The 19061-nt window shown below is 40.5% G+C and overlaps 1 protein-coding gene and 1 pseudogene across 1 annotated transcript in view; both read left to right on the forward strand.

Annotated features, from left to right (window-relative positions):
* Prr27 (proline rich 27) overlaps positions 1-11266 on the forward strand; it is a 78619-nt gene extending 67353 nt beyond the window's left edge. Inside the window, exons 11-14 of the mRNA XM_051170163.1 lie at positions 7580-7603; positions 8937-9183; positions 9271-9959; positions 11255-11266. Coding sequence (XP_051026120.1) covers positions 7580-7603; positions 8937-9183; positions 9271-9959; positions 11255-11266 — 972 coding nt within the window. The remainder of the gene's footprint in view (positions 1-7579; positions 7604-8936; positions 9184-9270; positions 9960-11254) is intronic.
* A 5075-nt stretch (positions 11267-16341) lies between these two features.
* On the forward strand, positions 16342-17939 carry LOC127210504 (cilium assembly protein DZIP1-like; annotated as a pseudogene).
* The last annotated feature ends 1122 nt before the right edge of the window (positions 17940-19061 follow it).

Below are 19061 nucleotides of genomic sequence, written 5' to 3' on the forward strand. Positions count from 1 at the left end.
ACACTGTTTCATTAGAGTTATTCGCTGCTCTGGCTCTTATGTTCTTTTTGCCTCCTCTTCTGAGTGTATCCCTGATCCTTAAGTAAAAGGGTTTGAGAAAGACACCTCGTTAAAGGCTAAGTGTTCCGAGGTCTCTCACTGTGTGCACATTGACCAGTTGTGTTAATTGCCATCTCTACTGCAAGAAGCTTCTCTGGTGCTGGCTGAGCAGCACACTGGTCTAGGGGTACAGCAATGTGTCATTAGAAGTCTTTTAGCGGAACAGTATTAGTGATTACCCCTAGAGCCATTGTTGCACTGAGCCTCAGGTTCTTCTGCACACTAGCATGGTCAGCATCATACCACAGTTAAAGGATGTTTACGGAAGCCAGACATCGTGGTACAAGCCTGTGATTCCAAAACCCAAGGGGCCAAACTGAGAGGATCGCTATAACGTTGAGATCAGTTTAGGTTATAAATCAAGGACCAGACCTAAGACCATGTAGAAAGATACTGATACATTGTTATTATTTTTTTAATTATTTTTATTAATTTATTCTTGTTACATCTCAATGGTTATCCCATCCCTTGTATCCTCCCATTCTTCCCTCCCTCCCATTTTCCCATTATTCCCCTCCCCTATGACTGTTCCCGAGGGGGATTATCTCCCCCTGTATATGCTCATAGGGTATCAAGTCTCTTCTTGGTAACCTGCTGTCCTTCCTCTGAGCGCCACCAGGTCTCCCCCTCCAGGGGACATGGTCAAATGTGAGGCACGAGAGTACGTGAGAAAGTCATATCCCACTCTCCACTCAACTGTGGAGAATGTTCTGACCATTGGCTAGATCTGGATAGGGGTTTAAAGTTTGTCGCCTGTATTGTCCTTAGCTGGTGCCTTAGTTTGAGCGGGACCCCTGGGCCCAAATCTGCCTATCATAATGTTCTACTTGTAGGTTTCTAGGACCCTCTGGATCCTTCTACTTTGCTATTCTCCCTTGCTTCTCTCATTTAGAGTCCCAATAGGATGTCCTCCCTTCTGTCCCAGTTTCCTGGTAAGTGAAGGCTTTCGTGGGACATGCCCCTTGGGCTAGTATGCAGATATAAGTGAGTATATACCATTTGATTCTTTCTGCTTCTGGGTTAACTCACTCATTATGATCATTTCTAGCTCAATCCATTTATCCACAAATTTCGGGAATTCCTTGTTTTTAATAGCTGAGTAGTATTCCATAATGTATATGTACCACAGTTTCTTTATCCATTCTTCTACTGAGGGACACTTAGGCTGTTTCCATGTTCTGGCTATTATGAATAAGGCTGCTATGAACATGGTTGAGCAAATTTTCTTGTTGTGTGCTGGAGCATCTTCTGGGTATATTCCAAGGAGTGGAATGGCTGGGTCTTGAGGAAGCTCTATTCCCATTTTTCTGAGATAGAACCACATAGATTTCCAAAGTAGCTGTACTAGTTTGCATTCCCACCAGCAATGAAGGAGTGTTCCTCTCTCCCCACATCCTCGCCAGCATGTGGTGTCGCTTGAATTTTTGATCTTAGCCATTCTGATGGGTGTAAGATGGAATCTCAGAGTTGTTTTGATTTGCATTTCCCTGATGACTAAGGAGGTTGAGCATTTCTTTAAGTGTTTCTCAGCCATTTGATATTCCTCTGTTGAGAATTCTCTGTTTAGTTCCAAGCCCCCTTTCTCAATTGGGTTATTTGGTTTCGTGGTGTTTAATTTCTTGAGTTCTTTATATATTTTGGATATTAGACCTTTGTCAGATGGAGGGTTGGTGAGGATCTTTTCCCAGTCTGTAGGCTGTCGCTTTGTTCTCTTGACAGTGTCTCCTGCCTTACAGAAGCTTCTCAGCCTCATGAGGTCCCATTTATTAATGGTTGACATTAAAGTCTGGGCTATTGGTATTCTGTTCAGGAAGTTGTCTCCTGTGCCAATATGTTCCAGGCTCTTTCCCACTTTTTCTTCTAACTGACTTAGTGTCTCTGGTTTTATGTTGAGGTCTTTAATCCACTTGAATTTGAGTTTTGTGCAAGGTGACAAATATGGGTCCAGTTGCATTTTTTTACACATAGACCTCCAGTTAGACCAGCACCATTTGTTGAAGATGCTATCCTTTTTCCATGGAACGGATTTGGCTTCTTTGTCAAAAATCAAGTGACCATATGTGTGTGGATTCATATCTGGGTCTTCGAATCGATTCCACTGATCAACCAGCCTGTTGCTGTGCCAGTACCATGCTGTTTTAATTACTATTGCTTTATAGTACAGTTTGAGATCAGGTATGGAGATTCCTCCGGAGCACCTTTTAATGTACAAGATTGTTTTAGCTATTCTGGTTTTTTGTTTTTCCATATGAAGTTCAGAATTGAACTTTCAATGTCTTTAAAAAATTGTGTAGGTATTTTGATAGGGATTGCACTGAATCTGTAGATGGCTTTTGGTAGGATGGCCATTTTTACTATGTTAATTCTCCCAATCCACGAGCAAGGAAGATCATTCCATCTTCTCAGGGCATCTTCAATCTCTTTCTTCAGAGTTTTGAAATTTTTTTCAAACAAGTCCTTCACTTGCTTAGTTAGAGTAACTCCTAGATATTTTATATTGCTTGTGGCTAATGTGAAGGGTGTGGTTTTCCTAATTTCTTCCTCTGCAAGCTTGTCATTTGTGTATAGGAAGGCTACAGACTTTTTTGAGTTAATTTTGTATCCAGCTAATTTGCTGAAGGTGTTTATCAGCTGTAGGAGTTCTCTGGTGGAATTTTGAGGGTCACTTATGTACACTATCATATCATCTGCAAATAGGGATAATTTGACTTCCTCCTTTCTCATTTGGATATTCTTGATCTCCTTTTGTTGTCTTATTGCTCTGGCTAGAACTTTGAGTACTATATTGAAGAGATATGGAGAGAGTGGGCAGCCTTGCCTTGTTCCCGATTTTAGAGGAATTTCCTTGAGTATCTCACCATTTACTTTGATTTTGGCTATTGGCTTGCTGTATATAGCCTTTATTATATTGAGGAAACGGCCTTGTATCCCCAATCACTCTAAAACTTTAAAGATGAATGGGTGTTGGATTTTGTCAAATGCTTTCTCTGCATCTAAAGAGATGATCATGTGGTTTTTTTATTTTCAGTTTGTTTATATGGTGGATTACATTGATGGATTTCCGTATATTAAACCATCCCTGCATGCCTGGAATGAAGCCTACTTGGTCATGATGAATGATATCTTTGATGTGTTCTTGTATTCGTTTTGCAAGTATTTTATTTAGTATTTTTGCATCTATGTTCATAAGAGAAATTGGTGTGAAGTTCTCTTTCTTTGTTGAGTCTCTGTGAGGTTTAGGTATCAATGAGACTATGGCCTCATAGAATGAATTTGGTAATTTTCCATCCATTTCTATCTTTTGGAGTAGCTTGAAGAGTATCGGTATTAGCTTGGCCTTGAAGGTCTGGTAGAATTCTGCACTGAAACCATCTGGACCTGGGCATTTTTTGGTTGGGAGACTATCAATGATTGCTTCTATTCCTGTAGGGGAAATGGGACTATTTAGCTTGTTTATCTGTTCTTCACTCAACTTTGGCAAGTGAAATTGATCAAGAAAATCATCCATTTCCCTTAGATTTTCAAATTTTGTGGCATATATGCCTTCAGAGTAGGATCTTCTGATTCCTTGTAGTTCTTCAGTGTCTGTTGTTAGGTCTCCCTTTTCATTTCTGATTTTGTTGATTTCAATACTGTCTCCCTGCCTTTTCGTTAGTTTGGCTAACAGTCTGTCTATCTTGTTGATTTTCTCAAAGAACCAGCTCTTGGTTTTATTGATTCTTTGGACTGTTTTCTTAGTTTCTAATTTGTTAATTTCAGCCCTGAGTTTGATTATTTCCAGGCGTCTACTCCTCTTGGGTGTTTCTGCTTCTTTTTTTTCTAGGGCTTCCAGTTGTGTTGTTAAGATGCTTATGTGCAATGTTTCCAATTTCTTTTTAGAGGCACTTAGTGCTATGAATTTTCCTCTTAGCACTGCTTTCAATGTATCCCACAAATTTGGGTATGTTGTTCCTCCATTTTCATTGAATTTCAGAAACTCCTTGATTTCTTTCTTTATTTCTTCCCTGACCCAGGTGTCATTTAGCAGAGAGTTGTTTAGTTTCCACATACGTGTAGGCTTTTTGTTGTTTCTGTTGTTGTTGAATTGCAGCCTAAGAGCATGGTGATCTGATAGGATACAACGTATTATTTCAATCCTCTTGTATCTATTGAGGCTTGCTTTGTGACCTACAATGTGATCAATTTTGGAGAAGGTTCCATGGGGTGCAGAGAAGAAGGTATATTCTTTCTTGTTTGGGTGAAAGGTTCTAGAGATATCTGTTAGATCCATTAGACCCATGGCATTGGTTAATGATATTATTTCTTGGCTTAGTTTCTGTTTCAATGACTTATCCTTCAGTGATAGTGGGGTGTTGAAGTCTCCCACTATTATTGTGTGGGGATCGATGTGTGGTTTAAGCTTTTTTAGCAGATCTTTTACAAATGTGGGTGCCCTTGTATTGGGAGCATAGATGTTCAGAATTGTGATGTCATCTTGGTTGACTTTACCTTTGATGAGTATGAAGTGTCCTTCCTCATCCCTTTTGATTAATTTTGGTTGAAAGTCTATTTTGTTCGATACTAAAATGGCTATGCCTGCTTGCTTCTTGTGACCATTTGCTTGGAATATTTTTTCCAACCGTTTACCCTGAGGAAATGCCTTTCATTATGGGTGAGATGTGTTTCTTGAATGCAGACGAATGTTGGATCTTGTTTATGCACCCATTCAGTTAGTCTGTGTCTTTTTATTGGAGAATTGAGACCATTGATGTTGAGAGATATTAATGACCAGTGACTGTTAAGAGTCTTAATTTTGATGTTGTTTCCAGTCGAGCATTTGTGTAGTTGTGTTTTTGCCATGGGATAGTTATCTATTTCCTGAGTAGTTTTGGTTGTAGCTTGACCCTTTGGGATGGAGTTTTCCTTCTAGTACCTTCTGTAAAACTGGATTTGTGGATAGGTACTGTTTGAATTTGGTTTTGTCATGGAATATTTTGTTTCCTCCATCAATGGTTATTGATAGTTTTGCTGGGTAAAGTAGTCTGGTCTGGCATCTATGGTCTCTTAGGGTTTGCAGGATCTCTGTCCAGGCACTTCTGGCTTTTATGGTCTCTGCTGAGAAGTCACGTGTAATTCTGATAGGTTTGCCATTAAATGTTATTTGGCCCTTTTCGCTTGCAGTTTTTAATACTTTTTCTTTGTTCTGTATGTTTTGTGTTTTGATTATTATGTGACGGGCAATTTTTCTTTTCTGGTCAATTCTATTTGGTGTTCTGTAGGCCTCTTGTATGTTTATAGGCATCTCTTTCTTTAGATTGGGAAAATTTTCTTCTATGATTTTGTTGAGAATAGTTTCTGGGCCTTGGAGTCTGAAATCTTCTCTTTCTTCAATGCCTACTATCCTCAGATTTCTTCTTTTCATGGTGTCCTTGATTTCTTGGATGTTTTGTGTCAGGAGTTTTCCAAATTTGCCATTTTCTTTAATGGTTGCTTCAAGATCTGTGATTGTATCTTCTAGACCTGAGATTCGTTCTTCCATCTCTTGGATTCTGTTAGAAAAGCTCGCCTCTGTGTTGCTTGCTTCCTTCTCTGAGGTCTCATGTTCTCGTTTTTCTTCTGTCTGTGTGTTTATCATTGAATCCATTTTCATTTTCAGATCTGGAACTGATGTTTTTTTTTTATTTCTTTCATCTGATTGTTTGTATATTCCTGAGTTTCTTCCATTGCCTCTTTATAGATCTTCAGAGCTTGAACCATTTTATTTATTTCTTTCATCTGGTTCTTTGCATTTTCCTGCAATTTTTTCAGTTCCACTCTATGTTCTTCTTTTATGTCTTTCACCTGTTTGGCTGCTTCTTCCTGCATTTGATTACAAATTTTATTTGTTTCCTCCATAATCATCCTCATTACTAAGGATTTGAGGTCATTTTCTTGTATTTCCGTTGTATTTGAGTTCTCTGGGTTGTTTTCTTTGGGATAGCTGGAAACTGGAGACGCCATCTTGTTTTGGGTTTTTTTGCGTATGCTTTTACGCTGTCCTTTAGACATCTTGCCATCTTTGTTTTTGTTGGATAGCTTCCAGAGTTGGACGGAGGGAGTCTGATGATAGATTCACTTGTTTTCTCATGATTTCCCTAGGCTGGAAGCTCTAATGCTTCACTGGTGTGGATGTTAGGAGGTTTTGGACTCTCACAGCCAGTTATCCTCAGCTCCCTTGTGCTGTGGGTCCTGCAATCTTTCTGGGTCTCTGAATGAGTGTTGGGTCAGGCCAAGGTATCCACAGCCTTCTGTGTCCCCTGCCAATTCCAGCCAGGAACACTGGGCCAGAAGCACAGGCTGAACTCAGCTAGATTCTCAGGGCCTGAACTGCCTGCTGAGCTCAGTTAGTGATTCTGGGCCGAAAATGCACACAGGGTCCAGCCATAATTTTTGGGCTGGGACTGTGCACCAAGCTCAGCTAGGGGTTTTTGGCCCAAAGTGCGTGCTGTGGTCAGTTATTGACTCAGGGCCCAAACTGTCCGCTAGTCTCATCTAGGAATTCTGGATTCAAACTGCACACTGTGTCCAACCAGAGTCTTAGAGCCAGTGGAACTGAGCGCTCTGCCCAGCCTACATCACAGCAAGAGAACTGTGGTTGCGCAGAGCTAGGGCCTCCGGTGGAGCTGAGCGCTCTGCCCAGCCTTCGTCATAGCAGGAGAACTGCAGCTGCACTGAGATAGCACCGGTGGTGGAACTGAGTGCTCCGCCCAGCCTGCATCACAGCAGGAGATCTGCAGCTGCACTGAGCTAGCTCAGGCGGTGGAACTGAGCGCTCCACCCAGCCTGCGCCACAGTAGGGGAGCTGTGGCTATGCTGAGTTAGTGCTTCGGGCATAATTGCTTGCTGAGCTGAGCCAGAACCTGGGACTCTGGGGCCAAACTGTCCGCCGAGTCCAGTCTGGGTCCCAAGGCACCCTGCCACCCAAATCCTGCCCAGAGTCCCCTCTCCCGCAGTAACTCCCACCGGCCACCACACCAATCGCCTCCACCAGAAGGCTCTGAGCTGCAAACCTCAGCCACCACTGCTGGTGCCGCTGGTGCCGCTGGTACTGCTTCTACCTCTGCCACTGCTGCTCTGATCCAAAAAAATCTGTGCTCCTCCCATGTGCAGGGGCGCACAGGTCCTCCGCATCCTGGTCCCTCCAAACCGTGGAGCACTCCCGCTCCCGTGGTGTGGGGACCTCGGTATTACTGGCTCAGAAATCTGTGCAATTCCCTGAATTGTTCACTGGAGCCTCCAAACACACTCCACACTGCCCGCCACCATCTTGGATCTTTTCTATTATTATTACTATTATTATTATAGGAAAACTGAAAACAGGGCAACCATCTATGGCTCTAAAAAAAGAAAACCCCAAAAACTTCACTACTCAGAGCTCCTCCGATTTTAAGCAGAGATTTGAAGTGTTGTTTTTTTTTTTTCAATGACATCAACTTTAAAATAAATCTTTTCTTTCTTTCAGAAATCACCCTCATTCAGTGAAGAGGTAAAGCGCATTTACATCTATTTATAATTAAGTGTACTAATATGTAGCTTGTGCTACTTTTTTCTTTAAGTTATTATTTTCCATCAAACAATGTTAACTAATTTGGCTTTATTATACTTTTCCTTGAAGGACTAGGGCATTCATTTTGGAACAATGTTCACTTTTCTCCTTCTCTTGGACCCATTTATGTACGAATATGTAGCCATATTCATGTTTATGCATCATAGAACTTTCTATCCACCCTGATAGCCATCCTGCCGATCACCGCACTTGCGTATGTCACTGAGTGGATTAGAGTAAAAAAACGTAATCTCATAAAGTTTGACATTATAGAAAGTATAGTTGATAATAAAGGCAGAACTTTACAAAGAAATGTGAAAACTGAATCTATGTCCATGGGAAGTCTATCATTAGGAAAATACATTGGAATGCATCTAAAGAAAACAACTCTGGGCATAAGAAACATTAAGTATAATTCTTTGAATTATAATCAAGCTGTAGTTGCATAGCAGACCAAAATTCTAAGATCCTGATTTATGAACCAGAGGTAGTTTTCTCATGAAAACATGATACAATAAAAAAAAAAAAAGCACTATATATGCATGAGTAAGAAACATTTCTGTTTTTGTGAATTCTTACATAATTGTGTGACCTGAGCTCTCTGGCAATTTTCCAGAAAAGGATACATAAATCTAGGACAACAGGAGGAAAAGATGTAGGTCCTATCACAAGAGAGAATTAGAAATTTGATGATAAACTCATAAATATTACTAAAATACTCATCTAGAACAGAAATACCACTGGGAAAATGATATATGAAAAACCAAGTCTGTTTTATATATTTTCTGCCTACCCTTCTGATAACAGTTCCTTGAAGGAACTGAAGTCTTGAGGAAACGGGTTAAATCCAGGGCACAAGTCACAAATAGTCATATACGTGGAAGAGGAATATGAAAGCGAAAGGTTCCAGTAGGACAATTTAGAGTCAAGTTCAGCAGGCATCAAGAAAAAAACATGGCGGATAGAAGGCTAGAATAAATAGATCTTTCATTCTATGTCAGTCTTCTAAATTGCAGTCATTTGTATTCTATGTTTATCCTAGCCTAGGCAGTGTATTCTGTTAGTATGGAGCACTCATTTGCCTATAGACAAAGTACTTCTCCTTGAGATTGGGTCTATTAGATGTTCTCAAACTATTTTCATTTCAGTAATTATGAATGCATATTAGTTTTTAAAAAGACATTACTTGTGTATGCCCACTGTCATAACAGAAATAATATATAGCTAGCTATATAAACAATAAACTACAATCAACTCCTTTCCTTCTATTTAGGATTACTATGGAAATCGCTACCCAATTAGTCCATCACTGAATATCCCATACGGCTTATGGAATGAAAATTTACCACCTTTTCTTTTGCCTCCTCTTGACACTCACAAAGGAAATGGCATCACCAAATTCCAGGGAAATAATCCTGAACTTGAAAGAGGGCTACCTCAATACCCTTGGATCCTCACTTCTTCTAAAGTTCACTATGTATACCAAAACCCTAACTATCCCTCTGATGGTTCAATGAATGCTCCTGCAGAAACTGCTCCTCTTCCTCTTCCTCCTCCCCCTCTCCCTCCTCCTCCTCCTCCTCCCCCTCCTCCCCCTCCCCCTCCGCCTCCTCCACCTCTGCCTCTTCCTCCTCCGCCTCCTCCCAGGCCATATCCCTTTGTTTTACCTCCAAAGATTTCTCTTGTCTCACCTGTTGTAGCTGAGCCTGCAAGTGGCCCTCCTGCGCCTCTTGTAGGAGAGGGTCTGGTACCCGAGCTCGGTGTAGACAAAGCTATTCCAGGCCTACCTCCTGCAGTCAAACTTGGACCACCCCCACCAGGTGTTGAACCCAAGCCTCCTGCACCTGAGCCTGTTCCAGCCCAGTTTGGTGCACCTGAGCCTGCCCCAGCCCAGTTTGGTGCTCCTGAACCTGCCTCCGCCCTATCTGCAGCAGCTGAGCCTGCTGCAGCCCACCCCATGGCACCTGAACCCCCTCCACCCCAATCTGTGGCTGTAGTCCAGCCTATACCAGGCGAATCTCCTGCAGTCCAACCTGTAGAAAGCAAACCTGCTCCAGGTGAACCTGCTGTACCCCAGTCTATGCTCGCTGATCCTGCTGCAGGCCAACCTGTTGAAGCCAAGCCTGCTCCAGCTGAGCCTCCTCCAGCCCAAGCCCCTCTAGCTGAACCTATTCCTAGCCAGACTATTGTGGGAAAACTTATTACAGCTGAGCCTACTGAAGTGAAACAGGAGGGAACTGAGCCTGTTGAAGCCAAATCTGGTGGCCAAGAACCGCCGCCTCTTCTTTTTTACCAGGTAGGTTACCTACCCATACCACTGCAATGCCTGGGCTTTGTAGAAGGGAAAACACACAACTCCTGCACAAGAAATACACCCGCTTGAAGGTTTGGAGCTGGTCTTTTAGAAGTCAGTCAATAAATAAGTGCAAATATTCAACATGTATAGGACATTTGCCTATACCCATGAAAAGAATTTTCAGGATTTGGATATTTGAACATATCTACTAGAGCCTCAATACTCCTTATCCTATTCTGCATCTTCTCGTATCTCACATCTTTGATGAACTTTGTTAGGTAAGGATGATGTGTCTGGAGAGATGGCTCAGTGGTTAAGAGCTCTTATTCTCGCATGGAGCACGGGTTCAATTCCCAGCGCTCACACATAGGTTCACACCCATCTGTAAGTCTAGGTCCAGGGCATTCAGCACCCTCTTCTAGCCTCCACTTGCCCAGGCATGTATGTGGGTTTTGTGTGTGTGTGTGTGTGTGTGTGTGTCTGTGTGTGTGTGTGTCTGTGTGTGTGTGTGTGTGTGTGTGTGTGTGTGTGTGTGTCTGTGTGTGTGTGTGTCTGTGTGTGTGTGTGTGTGTGTGTGGGTTGTATATGTATGCATATATATAATGCAGACAATATTCATATACATATAGTAAAAAAAGATTTCAAGTGATCAGTTCAACAGTTTTACCTTATTCCTCATATTAGTGGAAGATTTAAGTTTTCCCCCATATTCTAAGCACAGATAACACACACACACACACACACACACACACACACACACACACATGTACACATATATGCACAAACATTTAACCCTTAATGTGTAATCCCTGGCAGGCAACATGCTACAATTATTACCGGTTCATTTTTCTGCTTCCTGTGTCTTAATAACAACTATCTTCCAGAACGTGAAGTTCAAATCATGAAAAAAAAAAAAAAAAAAAAAACCAAGAAAACAAAAAAAAAACCCTCTTCTCCCCCATAACTCTTTAGGTTTTCATACAGGGTCTCATTATGTAAGGCAGGCTAACCTAGAACTCGTGGAGATCAACCTACCTCAGCCTCCTAGCCTCCTGAGTGCTAATACTAAAAGTATGCACCACCACACCCAGAGTCTGTCCCATACTTTTAAACATACACTTATTTCAGGCAAGAGAGGAGACCCATTTTATAGTATTCATTTTGTCTGGAAGCAAATGTCTCACGCCTTCTGTAGAGCATCTCAGAATAGCTAAATTGTTTAGAATAGCAAGCCCAGGTGATATAAAAATGAAGCATATTTCAATCATAAATGAAAACATATTTTTCCTTTTTAGGAAGAAAAATGAGAGTTTTTCTAGAGAAGAGAGATCTATTCATGTGTTTATGTAAGTCTTACATAATAATGAGGTGTTGGGGCTGTAGTTAAGTATATTGTATCTTCTCTGCTGAAACTACCTCTTGATATATATTATTTTACTACATGAAAATGAAAAAGTGGGATGTGGTTGCTGGTTATCTGTGCCTCAAATGTTAAGACATGATGAATTTATGTCGTGTGTAAAATTTTCAGACTGTTTTGAGACTAGGAAAACTCTTTAAACTGATCCAAATTATGACTCAACTTTCGTGCAATAATAGTCGTGAATTTAGGAACAAGCTTCTATAAGTGGGAAGGAGAATAAACTGTAGAGGACAAGTGCCTCCTGTTAAGGCATTTTGTATGTGCTCAGCTTCCATCCTTACCCACTTCCTACCCCTCCATCTCACCTCACACATTGTACTAAGAATAAAGGCACTGGACAAAATGCTCGGTTAAGCATCTCCCCACTTCCTGTCTTTTCAAAAAATGAGCAAAATAAATTAAATGAATAAACTATTTCCAAGTCCTTATTCCTATTATGTAAGGCAGGCTAATCCAGAACTCATGGAGATTAACCTATTGCCAAGTTATGATTATAAAGGTGATCACTGGACAGGGAAATGGGGAAACACTATTGTGACAGCCAAATAAAAACTCTCCCGAGATGCCATCCATGCCTAGGTTAGGATGAGAATCAAATGTGATGGCAGGTAGCACTGTTCTTGATGCATAATAACAAGGTCCGTTCCCAAGGACATCAGATATGTTCAGTGTTCACTGCTAAATTATTTGACATTTTACTTTACTAGTATTTAATGTGAGAGGCCTATTTTTGAATAATATTGAGGTATTAGATTCATTTAACAATTGCTCATTTTCACAAGCATGTGCGTCAGGTTTCTTACATATAAGAGACTCAGTCTGAATAGGTAAAGTGGAAGCACATTACATTCTGGAAAGTCTATTAAAATGGAGGAAGAATTCTTTTTTACATTATTCAATATCATGAGACAGTATTGATTGAAATCAATAGCTACGCAAGCCCATGTTTTGAGATATCTCTATATGCATTCAAATAAACTGTGGTGTTGCATTTTAATTAAACTGTTACAAAGATGCTTATTAATTCCTACAAGAATATGTAATTGTAAGATTACCACATACTTAAGCAGACAGAAATAGAAAACATCATATATATGCACATATATATATACATATACCTATACACACACACACACACAGACACACACACACACAGACACACACACACACACACACACACATATATATATATATTGGACCAGGCTGACCTCAAAATCACAGAGATCTGTCTGCCCAAGTAATGAGATTATAGGCATGCACCACCACGCCTGGCAAAACATTATTTCTTTTAAATGTGTATTGTGATGTGTATTTTTAGATGACTATTCTATATAGCCCTTTATCATAACAAACTCATGAGTCAAGAAAAATTGTTTTGCTTTATGTTTAAGAAATTTGACAATTTATTATACAAAATTGATGTTATTTTTTTTTACAGATATCGATGAAGAAATCAAAGAAACCTAAATGGTCTTTCTTTTCTCTACAAATAGTTTACTATGTTTTATTAAAATTATCAGTCCCCCCATATTGAATGGTTTGTGCTGGATTTCTTTAGACCTTATAACAAAGTAATATTGGTGGAATACTTTATTTTCAGTTCAAATTATAAAATACATACTTTATAGGTAGACCTACAGAAATTTCAACAAATTTAAATATATGGTAATGGACTAAATACCTTTTTAAAAAAATAGCCTCTAGAATACAACAAGAGTACACTTTTTGTCTTTTGTGTTTAAATACTTTCCCCTACAGACCATTTTGACCACTGACTCCCCACCCACCCACCATTTTCTTTTCTTCAAAATATCATCAACTTTTCTGAATAATGCATTTATAATACCAACTCACACGGCACTGGTGTCAGGAGCCATTCCATGTTCCTTTCAAAGATTAAACCCTGATAATAATCATACAAATAGATATTGTTCTCATTTTAAATACAATGACTTACTGATGATTAAATATCTACAAAATATTTGCAGCAACATGAAAAAGCATATCGAGAAATTATGGACTTTGAATATTACTGGAAAGGAACTGTAAAGTAAAAATTAATGTGATGTTTAACAGTGGTTTTACTAGCTTCTTACCAGCTGTCGTAACAAATGATCACAAAGTGCACAGTTTATAACTACAGAAATCTATTTTCTCATGATACGAAAAGTCAAATGTTCTAAATTAAGTTTGCTAAATTAAAATCAGTGTGCTATGAATGCTCTGGGGACGTTTCTTCCAGGCTGGGCCTTGGGCTGTCAGTTTTTGGCTTCTATCCACCTCCGATTCTTTGATATGCAATCACATGAACCCAGGGAAATAAAAGAGAAGCTGGGAAATATTAGACTGGTAAATAAACAGCCAATCTCAGCACATCTTACCTTACTGGTTAAAATCTAACCACTTAATCTTCCTCCCACAAACACAGAACAGTCGCTTTCTTGCCTTGTCAGGAAAAAAAAAAAAATCAAGATCTTTAACTGCAAAAGAATGAGACTTTTCCTGCTCTGGCACACTGAACAAAAAAAGACAAGTTAGTTATTCCCTAAATTGTGGTCTTGTGATAAGCACAAGATAACTGTAAAAAAAAAAATTCCCATTTAGAAAGTTACCACCACTGCAGCATTCTAAACCAAACAGGAAAGCCAAAGAAGAGAAATGTGCATGATTTCCCTCTCTGGAAATGATTTTCTCCAATGATACGAGAAGGGAGTTTTCCGTGCTTGGACTATCACAGTCCACTCCTGCTTGGAAGGCTGGAGCCCCAGCACTTATTTACTTTGCCAAGAATAATAATGATTATCACAGGATGCGAGTTGGCATAAACAGTGTTCAGAGGGTATAAATATTCAGTTAGAAGACTAAAAAGTTCTTGAATCAAAAACTGCAGCTAGAGGACCAAGTACTAATGTATTATATACTAGAAATTTATGAAGAGTGACTCCTCCAAAGGCAACTATTTAAGGTAATATGAATATGTCAGTTCATTTAATAGTGATAATCTTTTTACTTTCTGTGTATGCATGTATATATATGTGTGTGTATATATATACACATATTTTAAAATATTTAAGTATCAGTATCAAACATCATTATACACTTTTAAAATAGAATTTTTGTCAGCCAAACCCAAAAAAATGTTCAAAGAGAAAAAAAAAAAAAAAAAAGAACATCTCAATCAAGTAATTAGTATTATAGATTATAATTAAATATAAAGCCTATGTCTTTAAAGGATTTACCTATCTAAGGACACAAGTTCTCAGTGGAGCCTTATGCAGTTGATCTGAGAGGGTTTGTTTTGTTTTGTTTTGTTTTGTTTTGTTTTGTTTTGACAACCTAACTTAATAACAAATGTCTTCAGGATGCTGATGAACTTGCTTTCAAGACTGCTGTGCCAATAGTTACAATGAATGACCCTTTTTCCTCAATAACTTTTTGTTGCTCCATATTGCTCCCTTACTTCATGGGCTACTACAATGAAGTCTTCTTAGGGACAAAACAAAACAAAAAAAAATCATTGTGAATATAACTCCACTAGCTCGATCTTTTCTGCAAGTCACTTTATTAAACCAAAATGATTTACTTGACCTTCAGCGTGTATTATGCTAATTAGCCTTTCTCTTAAGAAATCAGCTTCCTGGTTCTGCTGAAGTCTAAGCCTTTGGCCACCACTCTGCTCATATCCATGTCTAAGAGGGAGATCTTCCTGAGGGAGCCTCTTGTCCCATCTCACCATGAGCAGCTGGTTACAGCTCATATAATGTGCATTTGTGGCTAAGACACTCTCTCCAGGGTGGACACGTGAATCTAGCCTAATGACACACATCATATCATCCCAACACTGGGAAGACAGGTGCAAGAAGAGTCCGAGTTTGAGGCCAGCCATGCTTACAAAGGAACCCAGGACTACCAAGAGAAGCAAGGGTTGGGGTGGGAGGGGGGATGGGCACAGAGGCAGGAAATGATAACAAGATGAAAATGATATCAAATTAATTTCTAGAAAAATATCCTGTATTGAGTTAGAAGCAAGACACCAAAAATTCCTTAGGAGAGAATATTATACTCATAAATAAATCTCAAATTTTGGGTATGGGTGTTTGCCTTCATATGCCTCTGCCCCACCTGCATGCAATACATCCCAGGAGACAGGACAGACCCCTGGGCTGAGTTACAGACAGCTGTACGTCGCCAGTGCTCCAAACATACATACTGTGCTCTCTCTAAAGCCCTAAATCTGTAAATTTTTGAACATTGCACAGTGGTTTACCCTATGGTCAAATGTTGAGAAATTTGAAACCAATTGCAAGAATGTAAGGAATATTTTGGGAAAACAAATTTAAAGTTTAGTGGCCCAAGGTTATAAAGGACTGCTCAAACTGCTGTATATAGTAAGGGCCTTCAGAAAACCACTCTTCTCTGCGCAGTCACCAAGGACACTGAGAGCAGGGAATGATGAGCTGAACGTGCTAGTTGGATAACGATTGATAGAGATGCGTTAGAAAGAAAAAAAAAAGACTGATACCCCAGTTAGAAAGTCTTTGTTGGTCAGTGATATACAAATAAATAAACAACTCACAGGCTTACAGCCCAGAGTCAGGGTTTGTTCCTTCAACTTGCCCCAACCAGAGAAGATATGAAGGAAATAAGCCTGGAGCCACTGTCTCCTTAATTAGACACCAGATTCAGCCAACTGTTCTTTATTCATGCAGCTACTGGGCACAGTCCGTAAGCCACTTGCCGTTGTTGTTGATGATGATGATGATGATGATGATGATGATGATGATTTGGTTTGGTTTTCCTCCTCCTCCTCCTCCTCCTCCTCCTCCTCCTCCTCCTTCTTCTTCTTCTTCTTCTTTCTTCTCCTAGTATGCTAAATTCTGGTAATACTTCAGTGATCAATGACCATCTTGTTCTCCCTTCCCCTGACACCCCAATGGATAGAGGCCAAGGTTCACGGAAATGTCGGAAAGAATGAGAGCGGAAAAAAAGGTCCTCATGGTTGGTCGGTTGGTTCAGTCCTCCCTTATAGATTAAAAATACCTGGCTTTTCTCGGCTCATTGATCTCTATGGAAACCACTAGCAACCCCCACCCCTGCCCTTCACAAAGACTCCCCAAAGTGAGAGCCTTAAATGGTCTGCAAGTTGTAAGCTTTTAAGTTCTTCAGAATGCGGCTCTCCCTGTTTGTAAGGTCCTCAGGTGCAATCTCATGAGCAGACATGCCTAGAACTCCAGGCTGAGGCTGCGCGCTGCCATAGCAACATACTGGACATCTAGGTTTTAGGTTATAACCACTGCAGCAGGGGTCCAGGCCATCAGTTGCCTGCTCACACTGGATGTGGTGGCATGGAACTACAGATTGGCCTGGCCAGGTAAGAGAGACTGCCCTGTTTCTCCCAAGAATGGCCTTGAGAAACACATCTGCTATGCTCTGCCCAACAGCCTGGAGAAGCGTGATGCTTCAGAGGCTGGTGCATACCCCGGGGCCTTTGTCACCCCCAACTTGGCCCCTGGACCCCTGCCCGTCTTCCAATTCCAGCCTCGTCTGGAAACTTACTGGAGGCGGCTGGGCGCCATTGACGTGGACAAGGTGGTGGGAACCATGGACGTATTGACTCTTAAAGAGAACTTAACAAACATCACCTTCTGCAAGCTAGGGGATAGGAAGTGCCCGTACTGCCAGTTGGGGGTGGACCCCCTCCTGTTGAAGCTCATCCGCATGGCACAGTTCACCATTGCGTACCTGATGCACTCTCAAGAGTTCCTCACCTCACAGCTGAGCGTAGTGGAGGAACGGTTGCACCAGAGCCTGAGTGGCCATGAGCAGAACAAACAGCTCCTCACCAAGCAGGCTGAGGAGCTCAGACTGCTCAAGCAGGAGTGTAGGCAAAGAAAAAAGATGCTGTCTGCCTAGCAGCTGATGATGGGCCAGGCCAAAGCCAACCATTACAGGTGTCATTTTTGTGACAACGCCATCATGAACCAAACGTTTCTACAGAGCCACGTTCATCGCTGCCACCCTGCAAATTCTTGTCTTGGGAGAAACGCAAACGCACGGAATGACGAGCTCCACAGGGAGATTGACACATTGAAGGAGCAGCTGCAATTCACCGACTCACACTTGGAGTCTGCCCAGCAGACCCACACAGTCCGCCTCTCCGAAGACTATGAAACGCAGAAAACAAACGAGGAGGGCTTTCAGAAGTTAGTTGACGGATGGGAAGGGGAAGAGAAGCAGAAACTGGTTGATGAGATGGAAAAAGTCAAGGAGATGTTTACGAAGCAGCTTAAAGACTTAACTTCTAAGAACTCAGCTTTACAATATCAGTTGTTGGAAATCCAGAGATCCAATATGCAGGGCAGGACCCGACATCAGCACCTGGGAAGACTCTACTAAGTTTAAAGACTGACTTCCGTATCTCCAGCGTTTCTCAAATACGCTGCACTGAGTGTGCAAGTAAGCCAGTAGCGAGATGGGGCTCAAGTTCTCAAAGAAGAACGCAGCAAGGAGCAAGGTCAGGTCTTTCTCAGGCAATGGCAGCTGCTCTGAGGTCGTGAGTGCGACACTTTTGCCAGGTCCAGAAGACACGCTTTGCAGCAGTCCTCATTATCTTTACAATCTCTCCACCTTCCTTCTCCGTGTTCTTTGCTGAGTGTGTGTGTGTGTGTGTGTGTGTGTGTGTGTGTGTGTGTGTGTGTGTGTGTGTACTGTCTCAAGGCTAAGAACTCCATAGCCACTTATTCTCTGCAATTTGACCAAGTGTAAGTCTGCATTAACCACCACCCACCACAAGGAAGTTTCTCTGATAAAAGGCTAAGAGGTTATCTTATTTATCTATGAGTAAAAACTAGCATTTAGAAGGCAGTTTGGTACTCTTTCCACTAATCAAAATGAGTCTTGAATTCCACCACAAAGTAGTTGGTTATCCCATACAATTTTGCCACTTTTATACTGTAGTCATATCTAAGGTTTACACCTCTATAAATGTAGACCCCTTCCCCAAGTGCATATGTAGCCTTACAAAACCTACATTTTTCAATTCCAACATTATAATTACTTCTGTGTGTTTTAAAATACATTCAGAATCATTTTATTGGCTAGGTGGTGATCTCTTGTGAAGAGTGTTATCCTTCCTGTATTGTTGAAGACTTGTATATGTGGGTGATGTTTTTCTCATCAAGGACTGTTCACTTTAACAACAAAACATACTAATAAAGACATTTAAAAGAAAAATTAATGATATTTGATAATTAATGTAGACAGACAAACAATAGGATGGAAGGAGAAATATAAGAATCTAGACTTTCTGTGTTGTTTGCACAAGTCAGTGAAAAAGGCATAGGCAACTCAGAAAGATAGAACATTATTGTTTGTTATGAAGAATTCTACTTTGCTTTAGAGGGAAACTGTGGAAAAAGAAAATAGGGTTTTTAAAAGACAAAGGCAACAGACAGAAAAGCATGCAACTAGAAATGCCAAGTTGCAATGATGTAAACACAAAAATGAAAAATATTCTCATCAGGGGTTAAAACTAAAAACGAAGATCTGACAGATGCTTCCTCCACTAAATAATGAGTAACTTATGGTCACATTAGATACTAGGATTCATAGAAATTGAGAAAAATTTTAAATATAAAAATAACTGCTCAAACTGTCATTTTAAGTAATAATACACTATT

This window comes from Acomys russatus, chromosome 28 (assembly GCF_903995435.1).
Source record: "Acomys russatus chromosome 28, mAcoRus1.1, whole genome shotgun sequence".
NCBI classification, from domain to species: Eukaryota; Metazoa; Chordata; class Mammalia; order Rodentia; family Muridae; genus Acomys; species Acomys russatus.